This window comes from Dromaius novaehollandiae, chromosome 3 (assembly GCF_036370855.1).
Source record: "Dromaius novaehollandiae isolate bDroNov1 chromosome 3, bDroNov1.hap1, whole genome shotgun sequence".
NCBI classification, from domain to species: Eukaryota; Metazoa; Chordata; class Aves; order Casuariiformes; family Dromaiidae; genus Dromaius; species Dromaius novaehollandiae.
In genome coordinates this window covers 41,282,459-41,304,263 of record NC_088100.1, presented here as the reverse complement: position 1 = coordinate 41,304,263, position 21,805 = coordinate 41,282,459, and the positions used below count along the sequence as shown (strand labels likewise).

The 21,805-nt window shown below is 41.4% G+C and overlaps 1 protein-coding gene across 2 annotated transcripts in view; it reads right to left on the bottom strand.

Annotated features, from left to right (window-relative positions):
• ANKRD6 (ankyrin repeat domain 6) overlaps positions 1-21,805 on the bottom strand; it is a 121,306-nt gene that overhangs the window by 29,811 nt on the left and 69,690 nt on the right. For both annotated transcript variants that reach the window (XM_026093391.2, XM_026093393.2), the window contains exon 3: positions 7,992-8,264. In XM_026093391.2, coding sequence (XP_025949176.1) covers positions 7,992-8,111 — 120 coding nt within the window. In that variant the 5' untranslated portion in view covers positions 8,112-8,264. The remainder of the gene's footprint in view (positions 1-7,991; positions 8,265-21,805) is intronic.

The following is a 21,805-nucleotide window of genomic DNA, read 5'->3' as shown; positions in this document are numbered from 1 at the left end:
AAGCATCATGTCCTCAGCGCTGCAGGGAAAAGGAGCCAACTGAAGGGAACTTTGCTTGGCTGCTCCTGTCCCTTAGAGAACATAGAGGTCAAAAAGCTCTGCATTTCCGCTACTGTCATCTGCAAGCATTCAAAAATTTCAGCCAGGCTCCCAAAACTCATGTCTCTCATTTTAGTATCTCAAGATTTTTAAAACAAAGACTAGGATATTATTAATTGTATTTCAGCTTTTGATTCCACAGGGTTTATGGGTTCAAGATTCTCTACCCAAAAATGTACGCCCAGATGCATCCAACCTACTGGAGATACCTAGAGAGAGACCTTCAGAGCCCAGAGCTACTGCATACAGTTCTTATCTCTTCCCATTGACCATAGAGGGAGACCAGGAAAATAATGACCCTAACGCTAGGACAGGAGAGTGGGAAGGAGGACTCATTCTAGCACACTAAACTGATTAGAGACACAGGCTTTTAGAAAAGCATCCATTACCTCAAGATTAATCATAACACTGTAAAGCTGGCAATGCCATATATTCTTTTTCTACTTAATGACATTAAAAATGGAACTAGAGACAGGTGGTAGAGTTGGACAGTGTTCCAGTGCAGACGACACAAACACGGGAAAAGCTCCCCCTTGGAATATCTATGCGGATGTACATATGCATGCGCCAACCCACAACAAACTGCGAGGGAGAGACCAGGCAATTTGGTGCTGCTCAGCAGCCCTCACACTGCAATGACAAAATGAGAGTGCTGCAACCTTTGGAGAGAAATGGTCAAACAGTCTGTGGCATGGCTGAATGCCCTGGCAGCGACAGCTAGAGTTGTTCTTGCCTGGCTTTGATCTTGTCTGTCACAACTGCAAGCCAGAAGAACGGCCCTTTATCAGCAGTCTCCTTCACAGCCAGCATGTGTTGATAGGATTTTGGTTTTTTGTTTTGAAAGAAAAAATTTCACAAAGCATCCTACACAAAATATCTAGGAGGAAGAGAGAGGAGGCAAGAAGAAATTTTCCTGTGTGTCTCCTCCATAAAAACGTTTCCTATTCACCACTGCAGCACTACCGAAGGGACATATCTGAATACACATATTGGTCCCAATGGCAGAGGAAACATATACAAACAGGAGTGTCTCTTAGATGCTCACTACAGGGAGACACCATTAAAACCAGAGACTGCTTAACATGCAGATTATTTGCTTAAAAGCTTCTTCTGATTTCCAAATATTAACTGTAATGATTTCAGGGTTATTATCAGCTACTAGAGAAATAAAAATGAGAGAGACTTTTACAAGTCTTGAATTAATGAATCAATAAAGCAGTCACTCATATAAAAAATATGCAATTTAGACATTTATTCAAATGCAAATAATTGCTTCAGCAGACCACAAATCATATAAATCCTCCCTTGTCACTGGCTTATTGGCAAAATAGATGGGGTCTATTGCACTAAGGCTGCAATTTCCAACTGTGACATAGTGCTATAGCTATGGGATGTATCAAGCTGCAGCCAAGCACAGTAAACACCCACATGAATTTTAGCAGTAAAACACAAGAGTACCACTTTTATTTGTATTTAATTTGTATTCTACCTTCCAAACACTGGCAGGCAACTGTCCATAAGTATGTTTTAAAAGCAGATTTTTGTAAGAGTAACTGTCAAGCTGCTCTAGGTGTGCTTTCCACAACCAAATCCATACAGGCAGGTCTTAGTAACACAAGCTGCAGGATCTTTCCTTGTGTTTATATATTTATGTATTCTCTTATGCAAACACATGCAGTTCTCCATTTCACTCTCGTGTTGTGCTACACAAGCACTGTTATTTAGTCATCCATTCTGCATTTCTACAAAAACATGCCTATCCACGTTTTATTAGAAACCTTGAAGAGAAAACAAAAACAAAGTCTTGTCACATTGTTCACTGATGATTTGTTAGACTGTTTGCCATGAACAACCTGCTCACTCAAATCAGCAGAAAATTTTCTCACTGACCTCACGGGCGTTGAGCAAGTCCCTAAATGTTTGCTATTTTACTTTCGTTCATTTTTGATTTATTGTTTAAAACTGACACTTAAGACAATAAGTAGTTTTTCAAAGTGAAGGAACACAAAAATGTGAAAGCACTGAAATGCATTTCTTTTTTTGTGCCATTAATTTAACAAGAAGGGAAAAGATTGTTTTCAAGATCTCAACATGCTCTCAAGGTAAATCTTGATGACAACTCTGTAACTACGACAGGATTTTGAAGTGCTGCCATATAGCAGGCTCATATCAGTCTCAAAAAAAAAATTAAATAAATATGTAAACAAATAAATAGCATTACTGAGTCAGAAGAAAAGCATTAGCTTTTGCATTTTCATGGCTTTTCCAAATGATCAGCATTTCTTTGCAGAGTTCAATTTTATAGCTGTGATCTTAACACTATGGTCTGCAGAAAAGCTATATTCTGCTTCACTTCAGAAAAAATATTCATAAAACCCATGGTGCTGTGCAAACTATATTGAAACTGTCTGTACTACATTATTACTTCCTCTAGCAAATCTTTTTCACGTTTGACAAGTGGCACCCTTCTCTGTATATGCTTGGTAAAACATAGCTTTTCTTGGCCATGTTAATTCTCACCATTCAATTCTACATAACATACTCTAATGTCACAACGAAACCCAACATTTTGTTTTGATGAGCTTTACATGCAGGTTCAGATCTGGAATTTTGTTTCTGGGCACAGAGCAAGACCCCGTCAGGGAGTGCAGATCCCCATGCAGTGACTGGGCAGACAGAGCTCTGCTTGTCAGCCCAGAGCAAGAAGGGGATTTCAGCCAAGACACACCAAAAACTCATGTGCAGGAGGTGAAATTGCACTTCTCTCCCTCCTCTGGGCACCTAAGTGGGGACAGGCTCGACAGAACAGCTGAGCTGATCTAATGTGTCCCTACCAACATTCTCTTACGCCACTTCTGGTGCTCCTCAGACCTCTCCCCAACCTATCTCATTTCACAGCATCTAAAGAAAAATAACTCAAACAATATTCGGTGGGGGTAGCAGGACACAGCAGCCCAGCAAAGGTCCCAGAGAGCCCCAGAGCTAACGCCGAAGAGTGGAAAGCCCTCATGGGGAGGCTGGGGAGCAGGGCTGGTGGAGGGAAAGGTGGGACTGTTCTTTCCACTGGCAACTGCTGTTAGAGTTGGACATTGAACCCACAACCTTGGCACTCCCAGTAAACATCCATGCAAGCCCAAACCTGCCACCTTGGCTCAGGGGCTTGCACTGTCCTTTTGGGTGCAGAATCTCTCCTTTGAATTGCTGCTGGAAGAGCAGGAGGGTGGCAGAACACAGCCAGCTCCAAAGCTGAAGCCCCTACACCTCCAAGCTTCATTCACTCCTTGCTGCCCAACCAGCATTAGGAAAGTATGACAGGCAAAAGTGTTCTAAAGGAATGCTGCTACTGTTGGACAACCCACCCAGTTATGAGCTCTGTGACTACAGAACACCAGTCAAATCAAGGCTTAATTTGCTAATGTCTGGTAAAAAGAAATGCAACTTCAGTTTCAAAGGTGCAACTTTCAATAACTTTATTGAAAGAAAGTTTCACTCCAAAAGAACTAGAAAATGTGACTTGCTTTCTAGCTTGGAAGAAAAGACTTAATCCTATCAGGCTTTGTTTTGAATCTTCCAGCTTTGGCAGCATATTCACCAAAATACTCTGTAAAGGACTCTGCTTGCTGAAATCAGCCAATTCAAATGATCAGTTGTTTGGGATATTTTCTGCCATTTTCATAAAGAAAACAGCTATACGTTTCACACCTGTCAGACTGAAAGGCACAAAGATGGACATTATTTCTCTGTCCCTACCAGGTAAAGCAGCAACAGAGCACCCTGGCCCCCAAGATGCCTCAAGCAGAGCTGTAATGTGTCACACACTGAGTGGAAGTCTGTTTTTTGGCCTCTGCCTTGCATGGTGTCACGGCACAGATCACAGTACCATGGCGAGCGCTCTACATGCATTTCCAACACAGAGCCACCACCACTCTCCCACCCTCGTGTCCCTAGTGCTGGATGGTCACTGGTGCCGTAACCCCACTGATCACCAGCTCCCTGCATAGGGCTCCTGACGTGGGGGAGAGGTGGCACAGAGCATGCTGCAGCCACCAAAACTCATTTCCCAGCAGCATCCTGCCTTCTCACCCACTGTTTGACCTTAGTAAGTCTGGTACAACCCAGTGATTTTATAGCATACTATGAGCCAGGCTGTGCTTCCACTTCTCTTGTAGCAGAGGCAACAAAGCAACCCCGTCCTCTGCCCCTCTGCCCAGGTGAAAAACTACAGCAAAAGGAAAAAAGAACTCTGCAGATCAGACATAAAGGAAAATCACATATTTTTTAAGGTCCCAAATCTGCAAAGAGTCCTAGTGTCTCTAGCTCTTCCTGGTGTCAGGGAATGTGCCAGGGTCATTCACTTGTGCACTGACTTCACCTGGAAACGAGGGGCTCAGCTGGACATGCAACTGTTACTGAGATCAGCACAAACGAAATGCACCCTGGAGCGAACACAGAAGTGAGCACTTAAATGCATCAACTCTCCACTGACTTCTGATTCTTTAGTATTGTTCTTTTTCCCAGATGACCTAGTTAATGCGAATGGCACTGTACACACAGGTGACAAAAATGAAAGAATATTTTGCAGCTGAATTATTATTTACTGCAGCAGCGATTAACCACATAATAGGACCTTTCATGTGTAACATAAGAATAGACCTGGACATGCTTGCCAGCTACTCAGCATTTAAAAGCACTTGGTTTGTTAAGGAAAATATGCCTCATTTTTCTTAAGCCATGCTCAATTAGTCTAGTCAGAATAAAGAATTCTCTAGCATTTAGCAAGAGTTTATAAGCCAAATCCTGCTCTAGAGCCCAGCCACTTCAAGCTGTGGTTCTCCATGGCGTTTTTTAAAAATATTGGTCTGCACTTGCAGATGCATATCAGAAATTCATTTTGAGCCTAATACGACGAGGGAACTCTTACTCTACCTGGAAAGAGATTAGTCTCTGCATGTCTTACTCCAATACAACTCTGATAGAATTAAGCAGGTATTTTGGCTGAGAAATACAAAAATCCTTTTTCTTCAGAGCAAATCCAGAGAATTTAAAATTAATTTGACAGGAAAAAAAATGAAGACTGTGAACAAAAGCAGAAAACATAAAGGTAAAAGAGGACTAAAGCATGCATGTGAATAAAATTATTTTTATGTTTCATTCTGTAATCAGTTTTATCTTGGGGAGTGCTCTTGTTTTCAATTTATCTGAAAGCTTGATCAATAATTCCCTGCTGTGACAAGCGTGTCATCTAATTCCCATTCAGAAATTAACAGGTTCCATCCTAAAATAGTAGGTAGTACTCCTCCTCCTTCTCCTCCTCCTCCTCAGTATTGGGTCAATTATTACCCGGTAGTAGTAGTAGTTATTTTGCCCCTGCTCCACTTACTGAGAGACTGCACAAGAACTTGGCCGCACTGACGGCTGAAAAATCTCTCCAAATTTCCAGTTTAAACATAGTTGAGGCTAATTTACACATGCTTGCTCCTGTGACAGCTTTGTCCTTGACTTTAAATGGCTCTTTCTCCTTCCAGCCTTTGTTTCACTAGATTAGCAAGCCAAGCTCTTCCAGGGGTGTTTATACAGCCTTTGGTAGGCAAATATGCACATGCTCTCCCTAGGCAGCTAGCTGGCTGGGGAGAGACAGATGCAAACTGGATGCTATGTAGACATGGACAGTACGTTACCAAGCCTGAACTGACGGGCTTTGATGAGGGCAGCAGCTTGGCCTCACGCCTTTTGCTTCACATCGAGCTCATCTCTATCTGGCTTACAACGTGGGTGGAATAAGTTTGGGAGAGTCTCCAAAATACCCCACGCACAAAGCCACCATCACTCCCCTGCGGGGCCCTCTGTTCTCCTGAGCATCCTCGAACCTTCCTCCACCGTTTTGCCAACCTGATTTCATCTTTTCTCAACAGGGTGGCCCCGATTTACCCAAGTATCTCGTTTGCACCGTCTGCTGACGTGCCAGGATGCACCCAGCATTACAAGAGGGTCAGGTTTTGTCTCCACAAAACAATAGCTACAACCCTATTGCAGCAGGTCACCTAAAGGGATGGCCTCAGAGCTCACCAGAGAGCTTGGGTCTCCACATGGCTTTCCAACGAAAACACAAACACTGTGTGCGCCTGTGGGCAGCATCACCCACCACCAAATGAGCTCTGCTTTGATTTTCCATGCAAAGGCTAATCACCAAAGCAAGTGCAAGAAGCTGGAAGCTGCCTGTATCAGATAGGAAATAAAAATGTACATAAACTCCAGCAAATCTGCATTTTAACCAAACTGACTGAGTTTGTGTTTGAAAACGCATGTTTATAAAAACATTTCTTTTTTAGTAAGTCATACCTAGACACAGAGGTTCAGCTCACAGTTTGCCTTAACTATTCTCACTGTAATTAACAGAAGGCATTGATAATTGCACAATAAATGATCCTAACCAAAAGAAAGTGCCAATCTTGCACTACAGTTGTGGATTATGTCAACTAATTCCATGAAACAGTTTAATTGGTGTCATGATTAGTTTAGACCATTACAAAAGGTGCCACATTTTATGCTTCAAGGAGTGTGGGACCTGGATTTGAAATTACAGTAATGTACACATTTATACAGAGCTTGGCACCCCTTTTACTACTTTCTCTCTTTTCAAGTTGGTTCTTTGGTAACCTCAGAAGTGAAGATCTTAAAAATCCCCAGGCTACTATTCACACATCCGTAAATAAGCATTTCCTGATCTATTACTGACCACCTTCAATAGCTGCTCATCAACAACAGAGCCAAATAGGTATCTTTATGGGACCATTCACATTTATTACATCAGTGCACTGTATCTAACAACAACAGGCCACTTAGTTTTCGCAAGCAAAACTTATAAAAACTGCTTACCCTTGGATCACTCCAGCTTTCAAAATAAACACTACCTACAACCCAAACACTGCAAAGGGTTTGAAAACAGCTGTCACTAACAGATAAAAAGAGGAAAAAACAGATTAGTTATCAAACGTATTCACATTAGCTTTCTGTCTGTGAATATTACCTTCCATACATTTATAGTGTTCAAAATCAGTATGGAAATACAAATAAGACTAGGCATGATGGAGAACAATAATATGTCAAAACAGGAAGTCCCAAATTTTACCTTACAGCTCTATCAGATCTAACTCACCTAATTCTTTTTAGGTCTTTTTGCTGAGTGAACCTTCTCTACAACAGCCACATCTATCTCATCTTTTATTTGTTATTATTATTTATAACATGTTGAAAGTTAGGAATGGGTGAATATCAATTTGGACTCTCATAAAATCATAGCATAAATATTTTGATGCTGACCGTATGTTTAAGGTACAAGGAATAAATTTTGCAAACCCCTAGTTTGGAACTGACGGAGACTACATAGTATAAATCAATGAAGACATCAGATACAAGTGAGGCCAGCAATTAGTCTGTTGTATCAAAAGACTTTAAGAGTAAGAAACACTTTCTGTGTACCTTTATCTTACCACAACAGGTGGCTTTCCCCCATCCCCTCATGCAGAAATATCTGCCTCGTAGACCGATTTCCCTTGATGTGATGAATCACTCCATTCATCATTTTGCACATTGTTCAAAAGTCAATGCACGTTTTGAAAAATGTCACTGCACCTCCACCCGGCACAGTACATTTTTAAGGACTCAGCATTCACTACAGGCATGCGTGCGTCCACTGGGAAGTGTATAATACAAGATATGCACTATTTTGTACATTTACATGAGCTAATAAGTAAAAACTTCCAGAAAATCTAAACACCATGACTAACCTCAATTACATTCAAAATTGTAAAGCTACAAGGGCATTTTCACAGACAATTGCTTAGGAGTCATGTTAGTTCCCAGGGATTTTGTAAAGCGTTTTTCTCTGTTACCTTGGTAACTGCTACCTTGGCACCCCTGTTGATAAGCTGCACCACATTATCCACTTGGCCTTTGTATGCAGCTATGAGAAGGCGTTCTGAAAGCACAGCGACCACATCCTGCTGGCTCATGAATTAGGAGAGAAAGGTTTTCAGGGCAAGCAGTGGACACGTTTCTTCAGTCCAAAAACAAAGGCTTCAGATCACTTCAAGCAGCACACACGGAGACGAGAAAGGACCCCAGCTCCCTGGAAGGTGACTTTATTACTATGCCATCTTCTGGACCTGTGGATCAGAAAACAACACTGCCATCAGCAACATTTCAGAGACCGAAGCACTGCAGCAGCTCCTCCCTGAGTGTTGGTCTTTTCATCAGTCTGGGAGGGCACCACAGAAAAAAACTCTGGGTCTCCTGCATACGGAATCATTGCATTTCCATGTGCAATGCAGAGGGGCTGTGGACAAACGCATACTTTCATTGTAACCTCATTCATCTAATTTGGGACAAAAATCATTAAAATTTCTGAAAGCATAACCCTCTTTTGGACTAATCTGTCTTTTTGTGGCCCTCTCCTTCTTTTCTCCTTCCCCCAATCTCCCAGACTTTACACCAGCCAAGGACCAGCTATATACCTTCCTTGCAAATAGTACCTCAGTCTGTTTGGGCCAAGGGAACAAGAACAGGTTATAGTTACTGGCTGCAGATATAAGTACACAAACCTGTGCACTGGAAGCACTGAGTGCAGCCAGCAATTAAAGGTAGCTGACTGTTCCCTGACTAGTATAAAATGTTTCACAACCTCCTCTGAACCATCCCAAGGACACCTTTGGGAGGGACTGCAATCTGCAGTTGGGAAACACTGACCTGTGCTGTCATCAAGAAAATTATGTTCCCATAGAGGTGCTCACATCATGCCACACTGACCCCAGGAACAGTTCAGACTTGGCACTGTTCATGCAAACCAGGCAAATGGCTTGTGAGCAAGTTCTTCCCTGGCTCCAGTGACTTGCCCAGCGAACTACCAGAACTGGAAAGATTTCTGACATACTTCTAGAAAGTTTATTTGAAGATCAAAGAGTTTTAACCTACCCTCTGGGGATGACTACAGCTTTATCTGTGCTTTTGCAAGATTTCATACCTTAACATTAATTTGTCTTCGAACAGCAAAAACACCTTTTAAGGTAGCGAGTGTGTATGCAGATTGCATCTTTTTCTCTCTCTTGAAATAGCAACGCACTGCTCTTTATCAGAGACTAGTATTACAGATTTTGCACAGTCTAAGGGTAAAAACTACAGGGACCAGGCGACCTTGCAGATGGATAATGGAATAGAATGCCTTACGTTATCTGTTTGAAGCCACCTCAGAACAGCAACCACTGAAAGCTATTACTGCTTAATGTCTTTGATGGCCCCATGAATTTATTTGGTTGTCTCCATCTAGCTAATAGTACAAAAACCTCCACATCATCATCCCACTACTCAAAGTACCAATATTTTTGCTAACAGTTTCAGTGGGAAGCTCATCACCTGAACAGAAAAAAAAGACTTAATTTCCATCTTCATACTAGGAGGACAATCCCAGGAACAAAAAGAAAATGTGAGGGCTGTTGTGGCACATTAACTCCCCATTTTCTAAATACTGTGAGTGAGGCCTTTTAATGTATGCCACTCCAATGTTACAAGATCATATCCACTAAACACTTTAGCAACAAAAAGGTGCTGTAACCTAGATTCACTGAACACATAATAGAATATTGTGGTACTCTGTGTCACCAAAGTGGTATCAAAAGGCCTCTGACATTGCAAGATCACTAATTTGCACTAAATATTTTTGATCACAAGCTTGCCTATATTAAAACCCTGCTGGCTAATCTGTAGTAGTGGATGAGAGCAGCAGGATTCACTTTGCACTCCTATGGCAATTTATATTAATGAATCTTAAAATGTTTTATGAGCATTAATTCCTGTAAAAACCTTTGAGGACTACATGAATATTATGCTCATGAATATTACATCCATTTTGGAAAAGGGCTATTTAAAGCGCAGGAAAGTTACTAATTTCTCCAAGGTTAATAGAAAAGTTATGTCAAAGCCAGGAAATGCCTCCAGGTAATTGACTCTTGATTCCTAGATGAAAGCATTAGGCAATACTATCTCCAGGCAGAAGATTCGTGTTAGCTTTTCAGTACCATCCTCCTGCTTTCTAGACAACACGTTTGGAGCAACGCTGAAATACCTGCACATGTATTCAGAGAAACAAACAGACAAATAAAAACTCTGTAGGACTCAAAAGCAGCCAAGCGAGGCACAAGGGAGAAACGGCACTGCACACCGTGCAGCTGGACTGATCCCACCCACGCTCTCAGCGTGATGGATGCAGTTTGGACACCCTGACAGGCAAAAGATGGGAGAGAAGCAAAACTCCTCGGGTGCTTCACTGTGACTGTACACATCCACACACAGTTCTTCCAGCACAAAGGTCAGCCCTGTGCCATGTTCTGGCACAGTACAAAGCACATAAAAAAGCCAAGAAATCTAGATGGCCTGTAATTAATAAGCTGATCTATTAAAAGTAACATGAGTTTACATCTCACTCCCATAAGCACTTGCTTTTCTGTGATTAACGTTACTAAAACAAACTGAACCAGCAGAGTCCAACTGTTCTGTTCCTAGAGCCCCCACAACCCTCCATTCAAATCCTAACCAGCATCTCCATAACCCAAGAGCGTTTCTCATTCCTTGCCCTTCACGACCATTACACAGTGCAGGGCAAGCCTCACAACAGGGATCTTTCTCCAGGAGCTGTTCGGGCAGTGGCATTACTTGTTTCTGTGCCAACACTCATCTGTGTAATGGCAGTTTCCAAATGAGCTGCACAATCACCTGTTTATCCAAAATCTTGCACCTAACCTGGCTGCTCATACATCTGATAGATGCACAATATACTGATAACAAGCTCTGTGCATCTTAAAACCTACGGATCACACCCTGACTAGCATGCTGACATTTCCAAGGAAATTCACAGAAACTACAGGTGCTCTACATATCTGAGCTGTGCAGTTAGAAACCTCAGAAACATACAGTAATACTCAAATGATTTGTGACAGTGCAGAAGTTCAGTGCTGCCGGGAAAAAGTCAAGTTCACAGGTATGCACCTACACAAGTTAGATGTCAGGAAGTGTACTCACTTTCTGGTTTGATCTTTCTCCCTCTGTCTTGCTCCTTTCTGATTACTGCAGTAAATTCTCTCTCTGAGAGGTCATTAGTGTCCTCAGCCTGTCATGCCCTGTGATTCTGAGTGATTTACAGTCATAGCACAGCTGTTATAATGTACTTTTCCTTCTTGCCTCTTCCACTGATTGAATCATGTATAAAAGCATATTAAGGAACTGATCCAGCCTTCAGTCTTTTATGGCTTTCTACTATGTTGTCTAAGTTTCCTAAAAGTCAGTGTTGTCCTCTACAGAAAGGTATTCACATGAGGAATTCCTGATCTTGGCTCTTTTACATTTCCTTACTTGCATGCACTTTGGATTATCTGCAGCTCAGAAAAGCACGCTTGATCAGAATAGGAAGCCTGGATGACTGAGAAACCGACTCCCCTCTTCTCCTGGGACAGTAAAAAACAGAGATAGGTGACTGGCGGCAGAAGGAAAGGGAACAACTCTCCTTGTTGTTGCACTCTCCTTCTGACAAACAACCCGTTCTCAGTACTCCAGGCACAGAAGCTCCACCTTTGCATATCCCTGGCAGGGAGTTACCACACTAGAGCACGGAGGTATTATTCCCCTACAAATTTAACTATCTGCATGCCTTAGAGCATCTTTTCCTTAATATGCTTGTACACACAGCTCAGATAAGACGATAACGGATGCCCAAGTACTACCAGTAACAGCTCGGCTGCCCTTTCACACCCAGATGGTGCGAAAAGAACCTTACAATAAATATCATTATAGGTTTCACATCAGTTCCTGCTGCCGCTGCCCAACGTCCAGAATCAAATCCCTCATAACAGCCCGAAATCTGCAAGCTGTGGCTCCCAGTAACTTGTTTGAAACAATAGATCACAGTTTTCTCTGTGCCAGAGATCCTATGTTTTGATATTGTTGCTGCCCTCTGACTCCGTTCCCTTTTGGGAAGCACAGGGCATGAGAGTATCCCAATGTAATCTGTCAAGAACTCAAGGGAAAAAAAAAAAGGATTTTGCTTTAACATATTTTAAAATAAGAAACAGCCCTTGCTGTTTGTCTGTAGCAAAGATCAGGTTACTTACCTGGGGCAGGCTGGGAAAGCCAGTACCTAATTCCTGAATCTCTCGGGGAAGTCAACCAGGTGTGATGCCCACAGGTTCAGGAGCAGCAGCCTGGCTCCCCCAAGCAAGCACTTCTGAGAACAACATACTCACTCAATCAGTGGAGCATGAAAAAGGACAGTCCTCCTGCCATCATGGATTAGTATTTCAGACCCACTGCAATGAGGCAATGTCTCCAGATACTGAGATCCAGCAGTATCTCCACGGATTTTAGCAACTCGATGAGTCACCCAGTGCCACGGACGCCCTAGGAAATGTTTGCATCTGAACTGAACAAAACAAAGTGGGTGGGCAGCTGGCTGCGTGGTGACAAAGTCTTTAAGCTCTTCAGCTTCTCTCATGTGTAACCAAAAGAGCAGGCGAAAAACTGCAGAATCTGCAGGCGCCTTCCCCTTTACCAGCTCTCTCCCCTCCAAACCATCGCAAGGCTGCTTCACCCATAACAAAAAAGCATAGCAATGATGATTTTAAAGACCAAAGGATAGCTCCGGACACATCGGGTATCAGGGATGCTGAAAGGCAGCCAGTAATGACAATATTCTCCTAAGTTCATAAAAAAAGGACAAAAGTCACTGTTTCCCCTCTGAGGGAATATAAGAAAGCTGAAAACTCCCCAAGATTTTAACAGATAGAAGCTAATCAACTTTATAAAAACCCCTGCACTAAATAAAACAAAGTGGAAGGGATACAGTGCCAGCACACAGGTCATTCTCAATTAATAAGACCACCATGTTAAATTAATATCTAAATAAAAAAAGATTACAGAGCTAACAAAATGCTTCTGTGTGTGCCCGTTACCATGGTACCAAGGCACAAGATAAAATAAATTAAAAAAAGAGAGGGAATAAAAAGATTCACTTTTTTTTCTGCAAGACACCCCAAATTGTAGTTTATCACCAGAAATGATGCTGAATATTCCAAGAAAAATGCTTATCACCTAGAATTTCTTTCTATGCAATATAAATAATGTAATAAAATTATTCTAAATTATTTCAGAATACCCCAGTGTAAGTTATGGAGTTGGACCATTTTGTTATGGGAAGGTACATAATAATTACTATTTTATATTAATCAAAAATCTTTTTAAAGAACACTTCCTATGTCTAATACTGCTCATCTATCCTTGCTCTGCTCTCAAAGCGAGTTTCTTCCCTTGTTAGTACATAATAGTATATTGAAATACATAAAATGTTCTTTCTCTTGTCTAGCCCTCACTGTGAAGTTTGTCATATTTAAAATATGACATAACCAAAAGTATTGCACTCATTTTAGAATAATGGGGTATTTTTTTTTTTAGGGGAGTGGATTGTGTTAGAAAGCATGTGAATATTTCCTGGTATCTAACCTATTTTATCATTCACTGCTAGATACAAATATCCTTCACTTCTCCCAGCTGAGTTTCAAAGCTTTTTTTCCAAGACCTACAGCACTGCTTTCCTTTAAGCGTGTTTTTTTTCCTCATACGCTCATGTATCCAGTAGAAACTACTCATAAAAAGTGAATGCATTTTGCTAGAGGGAGGACTCTGCCTCTCAGTCCTTGCTGCCCCAAGAGACAGTTAAAAACCAGTCAGAGGTATCATTGTGAAAAGCACAACAGCAGCAGCAATATCCGAAAAACAGTAAAGCACCATTGACTGAAGAGCATTGTGCATTTGATTCCTACTTTTCTTTACAATGACACCAATACTATTTTTGAGCTAGTTTTTAATCAACATTTTAAAACTGGACACCTACATGAAACAGTCTGGCAGATTACAGTGTTAGCTTCTGCTATTTTTTCCTATGGTTTCCATTACCTATTTTGAAATGTTACTGTATCAAGTAAAGTTCTCCAGTCTTCCTACGCACAGTTGTGCAATTCATCATCTGCTTAAGAATCAGCACAGTCTGGGACATGGGGAACTGGGACATACTAGGAGCATTTTCTGTTTTCCGTTTGTTTCTTTTTTCACTTGTTGCTATTAATTACTTCAAGCATCACTGTTTAACACAGAAGAATCTGCATGACAGCTGCTCGTCACGCTTCCTGCGAGAAGTAGATCAGACTGATTCATGTCACAGCTGGCAACTGCTTGCGTCTCGACCAACAGTTAGTCCCACGGGCTGCAAACACGGGGAGATGGCTACCACGGCTTCTCTAACCGCTAATGAAACTCTCCATCAAATGAGGCTCTGTCGTCCTACCTCCAATGTCAGCTTCACTGAATTTAAACTCTTAGTTGACTGGCAGATCTCAAATGATGCCTTGTTACAACCAAAAGCAACCTGCAAAGTTGCACCTGCCACGCAGAATGCTTTCAGAGACAGACACAGACACATGGAGATGGATGGGGAAGATCAAAGACACAGTTTCAAGTCATCAGTTAAATATCACTAATCTCCTTGTACAATTATTTTTCTTCCCCTCCCACTTTTCTCTTTTCCATACAATCCTGACCCTCGTTATCCAATACGCAGGTTATATACTTAACATTTTCCATAGTACTTAACATCATTGTTTATTTTATCTCATTAAAGCTTTACAATATTATTATTCTTCCCAACCTCTCCCTCAGTACATGCATGCACAAACATGTCAAAAACATTCAGTAAAGCAAGTTCAAATCTCAGCAAGTGTTCTTCAGTTAAACAGTATTTACATAACAAAATATCTATTGTTTAATAGGAAACACTGTATGTGTGCAAACACATGTGCATGAGATGTCTCGGCCCTATTTGCATAAAAACAGTTAGAAGGTCTTTCCAGCTCACTGCTGTTTAACAGAAGTGTAGAGTCCAAACCTTGGGAACTAAGCAGACACCCAGTTGTGCTCATGGGAGTGCAAATTTTTACATTGCATTCATGCACAGTGGGATTTCTAGATGTGAAAATTCTCCCTTACCATCATCATCTGCACAGGAGTCACCTGCCAATCAATTAAAACTCCATAGAAATCCCACCAAAGCTGACTGCAAAACTTCCCTTGGCTGTAACTGGAAGCGGAATGCACTAAAATCCTTTCCAAAATAAACTCCTCTTCCTCCTCTGTAATTCTTCCCTCCTTTTTATTCACAAGGGCACATCCTCTATTGCAAAAAAACTATGTTCTGACCTCAGCACTCCACATTCATACCATAAAGATGGTTTTAGAGACACTGCTTTTCAAACTGCAAAGAGCACAGGCAGTATCTACCGCTCAGTTTGGGGGACTCACTACTCCAGGGCCTGTGTGACAGCTCAGAAGTCTTCTCCTCCTCCTCCCTGTGAGGACATGGCTGCCTACCCCTGCGCTCTCTCAGCCAGTACATAATGGCAACCCAGGTAAATTTTGCAAAAGACCAAGAATAGCGAAGACATGCTGGAAAATGTCAAGAGCAAGGTAATTCTTACATTCACAGATTTTCAAGGCCAGAAGGCTCCTCTATGACAAGCTAGTCCAAACTGGCACCAAACTTCTCTTTGAGCTAGGTCCTAACTTTTAAAAACAGGACTGAAGAGGTACAGCCAGGCAGCATCAGAAAATGCTTTGACTGACAGAGCAGGAAGGGGAAAAAAAAACACACATTTGTCAGCTATAAAGCATTTCCCATTTAACAAAAAAGCATTGCAGATGCTCTTCCTATTGCAGTTCTTCAAGAAAAGCATTGTTTAAGAGTTGCAAACTTTGATGACACAGTTCCTCATGTACAATCACAGTTGACATCTAGGGAGTGCACTGGAATACACAATGAATTACTTGGACCAGTGTCCCTCGGCTCAGCAGTGAATCAGAGACACCACGAGTACCTGAGATGTTATTTATATTATCAGAGTTCCCTGCTATTGCTAGGCATCTGGCACGAGGATAAGAGTCTGATAGGCAGTCTGTCAATTAAATGTTAATGGCCAGCTCAAATTGAAAGTCAGTGGCTGAAATGAGGCAAGGGGAGAGATCTGGAGTGGGGGAGATGCATTCAGACAACAGCGCAGGTGGGAACGCTGAGCGTGCCCACTGGAATTCACGGAGCAGTGCTATTTCTCCGCATGGCTCACGCTGGTTCAGGCGACGGAGGAGAACTTTCCCAGTTGTATTCCCTCACACAGTACCCTAACAACAGGATGATGTACAAACATTCAGAGTTCTGGCACACCCTGGAAAACGCGTAAGCGAGAGAAACGAAATGCCTGCAGGGAAGTGAATGCAGAGGTCACACGCTGCTGTAGAGGCAGCAGTGTAACATTATGAGTCAGCACAGCTCTGACAACAATTTTCACTTTCTAAACAGATCCTCCAACACCTCTGTTGAAAAGCTGTCTGTAATACCCAAGCAAAAACATTATAGATGGGCTAAAACTAAGTGCACACAATTCAAATGCAGAACTGCATTATGGCTAGATCCAAAACCAGCTGGACTTTCTCTGGCCTAAGTAGACGATCAATGAGGCCTGAAAACAGTCTCCAAATACCGGGCAGTGTTTTAAAAGCATCTCTGATTGGATCCTATAAAGGACAGAGCCCATTCTTTAGTGACTACAGAGTCTGCTAAGAAAATATAGTTTTTAAAATATCTGATTCTATCCTATCTGTGAGTTTAGACCAAAAGTAGCAAGTAGTCTCAACATGCATCACTCATTTTTGTGAATGACGTCTCCATGTTGCAGTTCTCGTGGTGCTCAGCATTTTTGGTTATCCTGCAGCACATGAAGGGGATGAAGCTTTACTCTTTGGATCACCAGCTCAATTCTACGCCATCTTAACAGGTATTAAGAGTTAATTAGCCAAAGCTGTCCTTGCATGACAGCTCAGGATCCTACGTGATGACAGTGGGAGGTCTCCAGATTCTAACACAAAGATGTTCATAAAGACGACCAAACGAAAAGTTTCAACAAGTATTAACTTATACATTTGTCTTGGCAAACAGACTGGGCTTTCACATAATTTCTTAGATGTAAACGTACAATGGCATGGAAACAATGACAATAAGCAGGGGGTTGAAGGCTGCAATGCTGTCAAGTGTTTTACTCCAGACAATTACTACATTCGCCTAATCTTTTTCCCCATAAAATTTTACCAGAATGACTCCTAATCTTTCTCTAACATATTTATTAATGTATTACTGTTCACATTAATGAAGCATGGAAGACCTTTGCTCATGGATGGAGATCCCATTGAATCTGATGCACATCTACAGATACATAAGGCTGTGTACAGTAAGTAGCAAATGCATAACAAAAGGTGCTAATCATGCAAACAACAGGAAGCCTGAAGCCCACCTCACTGCCAGCTATTTATCCCTAAATTATCATTGAGGCAGCATGTCCACAATACCTGTTAACTGAAAAATATTCACGAATCTGTAATCCCCTTGTGAACCTTTCCAAAAGGACTCAATCCAGGGACTTTAAAAGATCTTATTGCATTAGCCTTGAACTGACTTTGTTTTATTGTCATTTCCTGTAATTTGGATCACATTTCTCATAGCTTAGATCTGTAAATTAATACATAAGCTTTCTCTTCCGATGCACACTGAAGAGTAAGCAATGCCTCAGACAAAATTCTGAGTGTTCAAGGATGGCTCTCTTAACTGCATTTTTCTTAAGTTTCGATTTTGTTGGCAATATTTTAATCTAATTTTTCCAAGAATTAGCATTCACTCAGATCACTAACGTGTGCTTGAAATACTAGCTGCAGCTTAACTAAGTTGTGCAACAATTATGTAACAATAATATTGGTAGTTGCTGCCAGATATACAGCCTTTCACCTCTCTCTGAAGTGTCTTTTGGTGTCATTGGAGCAAGCAACATGCAATGTCTTTGTGACAAGCAGCAAGATGATCCTTTTGGCTTGTCATTCACAGTCACTACAATGCTTCTCAGCAAATAAAATTCTTCTTAAAAACAGTATTTTAGAATTGTTGAGATGTAACTCTATAATTATCTGAAATCTTGGAAGAGCTTACAGCAAAAGGTCTTTACAGTTTTTAATTACACTCATGAGATTCTCTCTCCCTGACTTGCCAATCACATTTTTGTGCCCTTATAGCTTGGAGATCTCTGTTAGCATGGCAGTAGCCGCTTAATGTTCAGACCACAGCAAACATAGGCGTTGCCTCTCTGCATTACCCCAATGTCTTTCCTTTGGAAGCTGCTCATTCCTCATCAGTGCCCAGGGGAGGACTGGCGTACAGACTCTGGGATAGATCTGGCCTAGGAGTTTATTTCACTGCCAGAAGTTCCTGATGCCGGAAGGCTAAATCCACAAAGTATTATTTTTTTAATTTGCACCATAAGGAAAATTCTAATTTCTACCTCATTTTTTCATTTTCAGAACTATTCTCTAAACAGCCCATATCAGATTAATGAAGCTCAAGCAGTTACAACTTTTGGTAGTAATGCTCTTTTTTTGGCATACTGAAGCACAGGAACTAACTTCTTGGGGACATTTTGGATTCCCATCAGCAGTGACATGATTTCTCTACACACTTATCCTTCCTCCTGACTTTTCTATCCCATCCCCAACCACTTCCACTTGTCTGCGGTCAAGTCTAAAAGGGACTGTGTTGCACCAAGGTTTCCTTCTCTAAGTCGTGTAACCTTTCATTCTTCATTATTTATAAAATACTTTAATTCCCCAAAATTCAAGTAAACATCTTTTACTTTCTACACAGGTTTTACACACAATCCATGCAGCCCACATGTTAAAGAACTAGCATCGAAGTGCAAAGCTACACTGGTTCATTCACATGCAAGACTGCAGTTTGCAGCAGAACTGGCACAAAACACTCAAAGGGCTTCCAAGAGGCTGGCTGAGGCTTGAGGCAGGATTAATTTTATCTAGATGATCTTGCCTGAAATATTTGCCTAACTTGTTCTTAAAGCCACCACTGAAGGGAGTACTACAAACATCCTCAAGCAATGTGTTCCTGTGCTTCAATATCCTGCAACTAGAAAGGCTTTTTTTGAGATTTTGCTTCAATTTGCATTGCTACTAATTACGCTGATTACTTTTTACCCTACTCCCAGAGTTCACAGAGAAAAATTCACTGCTTTCTTTACAACAATATTTTAGATATCCAATGCTATCATAACCTCTTCCCTGTCCCCCTTCCCTTCTCCTCTCATTTCCCTCATTGCTTCCTGTTCTAGACCAAAACACACTTAAGTTCTTTTGTCCCTTCTAGATCAACTTTTCCAGCTCGCTGCTTGCTCATTCTCTACAACGCTTGTTTTGAAGTTTGGTGTTCAAAAGAAGACACAGCATTTGCAGACAACTCCCCAGTTAATAATTCTCTCTCATCTTTTCCCCAACCCTCTTACTGCATCCCAGAGCCACGCTTGCCTTTTTTGGCATCTGCATCGCACAGACCAAACTCACTTCCCAGCCCACTCTCAGCTCCCAGATCTTTCACTGCAGCCTCATCAGTCATTCCCTATCTTGTAGGAAGCACAGATCAGTTTTTACAACAAAGCAACTGCACTTGGTGTCTACAAAGATGAGTATCTTTGTAGACTTTGACCCTGTTGACTTAGGAACAACCAAAATCAAATCCTTTTTGATCTCCTCTCTTTCAAAAGTACGTGTATCCCCTACCCCCTCTCAGCTTCATCCTTCTGCGGAGCTTTAAGGGAAATTGCTGTCCCATCACCCAACTTGTGAACTAACAGTTAAACATTGTTTCTATTTTTCAGAAATAGGAGGCACCAAGAAAAAAACATTTAAGTATGAGGAGCCTGACAGGCCCACTTTAAGGGCTGTTTTGTGTAGTTACACAAGCAGTAGGGACAGAAGCAGTAATAACCTGCAAAGCCAAAACCCATAAACATGATTCTTTCCATTCTGTATGGTAAAAGAGAGACTCTCCACTTGGAAACTCCTGGGGGGGGGGGGGGGGAAGAAGAGGTATTTCCTATTGCTTTACTAGGAAAAAAGACCCTCATTTTTATTAAATATTGACAGTCAGTATTTCTTCCCCAATAACACTGGCACAGGCCTTGGATGAAAGGTCTCGATCACAGTTCTTAAACTGAGGACAGCAAGACCAAAGCGCTGCAACAAAATTTATCTACTGAGGTTTCACCCTATTCCCTCCTCTTCCCAAAATGAACTTGTATCACAAATAGTTTTTACTTTTCTTCTTTTAAAGGGGTGGGGGGGGACACTTTCTTCCTAGTTATGAAGGCGTATCTTTCGTAGGCCCAAAGTGCATTGACTGGTTCCCACAACCCCTTTTAACCAGAGTCTTCCCTAATCACATCTTCCCACCCAGCTCTGTAGTTTACAAGGCAGCAGAGTCTAACTAGAGGTCTGCTCTCTGTAAAGCACCGATCACCTGAGACTGCGGCTTCTGGGTCGAGGTCCCTCTCCAGATACCTCTTATTGCCAAGTAACACTCGCTCAAGTTAATATTTGAAGAAAGTTGTGTAACTTATTACGAGAAAATCTTCCTCTGCTGGGGAGGGAAACTGAGGTACTTCACATATTTTCAGACACCATCAAAAGTATTTGTGTTGTGGAAGAACACAGAGGAGATTTGTATATTCAGGCAGGTATCATCTTGCCCATAACCATGTATAATATACCTGATTTTAACATTTACAGTAGCAGGCATTAAAACTAGTATTAAACATCTGCAGGATTTGGCTCCTCTAAGTGTAACATCCATCAAGGACAATATATACATAACAAATGGTGAAGGACACTTAAGGATTATTTGCTTCATAAATCTCTTTGCAAGTTGTAAAAAGTCAATCGCCATAGGCTAAATATGCTTTCCCCAAAGAGGATCATAAATCAATTCAGAAACTTTCTGCAGGTTTCTTGCTTTCTCATTCAGTTGCCAAACCTGAAAGAGCTGCACTGAAGAAGGTTGATGCTACTGCTTTGAATGGTTAGGCAGTCTCTTGGAGAGGTCTAGAAAACCACATAATTATTAATATCTTTTAAAAATACCACTATTACCACTCTAGGAAGCACCCTCAGGATCTCTAGGCTTGCCTTGGCTACACAATGCTTTGCAAAGTCCAGCAATCAAAATCCCCTATAATTTCAGTAACAAACATGGTAATGGAATTGAAGCATTAAAAGATGAAGACTTTCACCAGCAAGAGGAAACACATTTTAAAATAGCAGCTTAACTGCACAACTATTTTTTCATATAAGACATCGATGCCAGTGAGTACTGTATTATTCCTGTTCTAGTAAATGTAACAGATCTAATGTATCTGCTCTGCTTCACCAATAATTAGTGTAAGTAGGGCCGTTACACATTTATGAATCAGGTGCATATACTGACTGCATATACAATCTATCAAAGGCAGTTTTAACCATCTTTGCCATCTGACCCAACACAGAAACACAAAAGTGTCACCAGGGTAACATTAATTTCATAAGTATTCAGCCACATTTTCTGGGGGCCTGCTATTGAGCAGATGTTCAGTACCCTCGCCAGAAACTCAGTATAACCTTCCAACAGTTACCAAGAAGGTTGGCAACAGTTAGTAAAGGACAAACAGCTCTGTCCTGAATAACCTATAGTAACCAGTGAATCTCT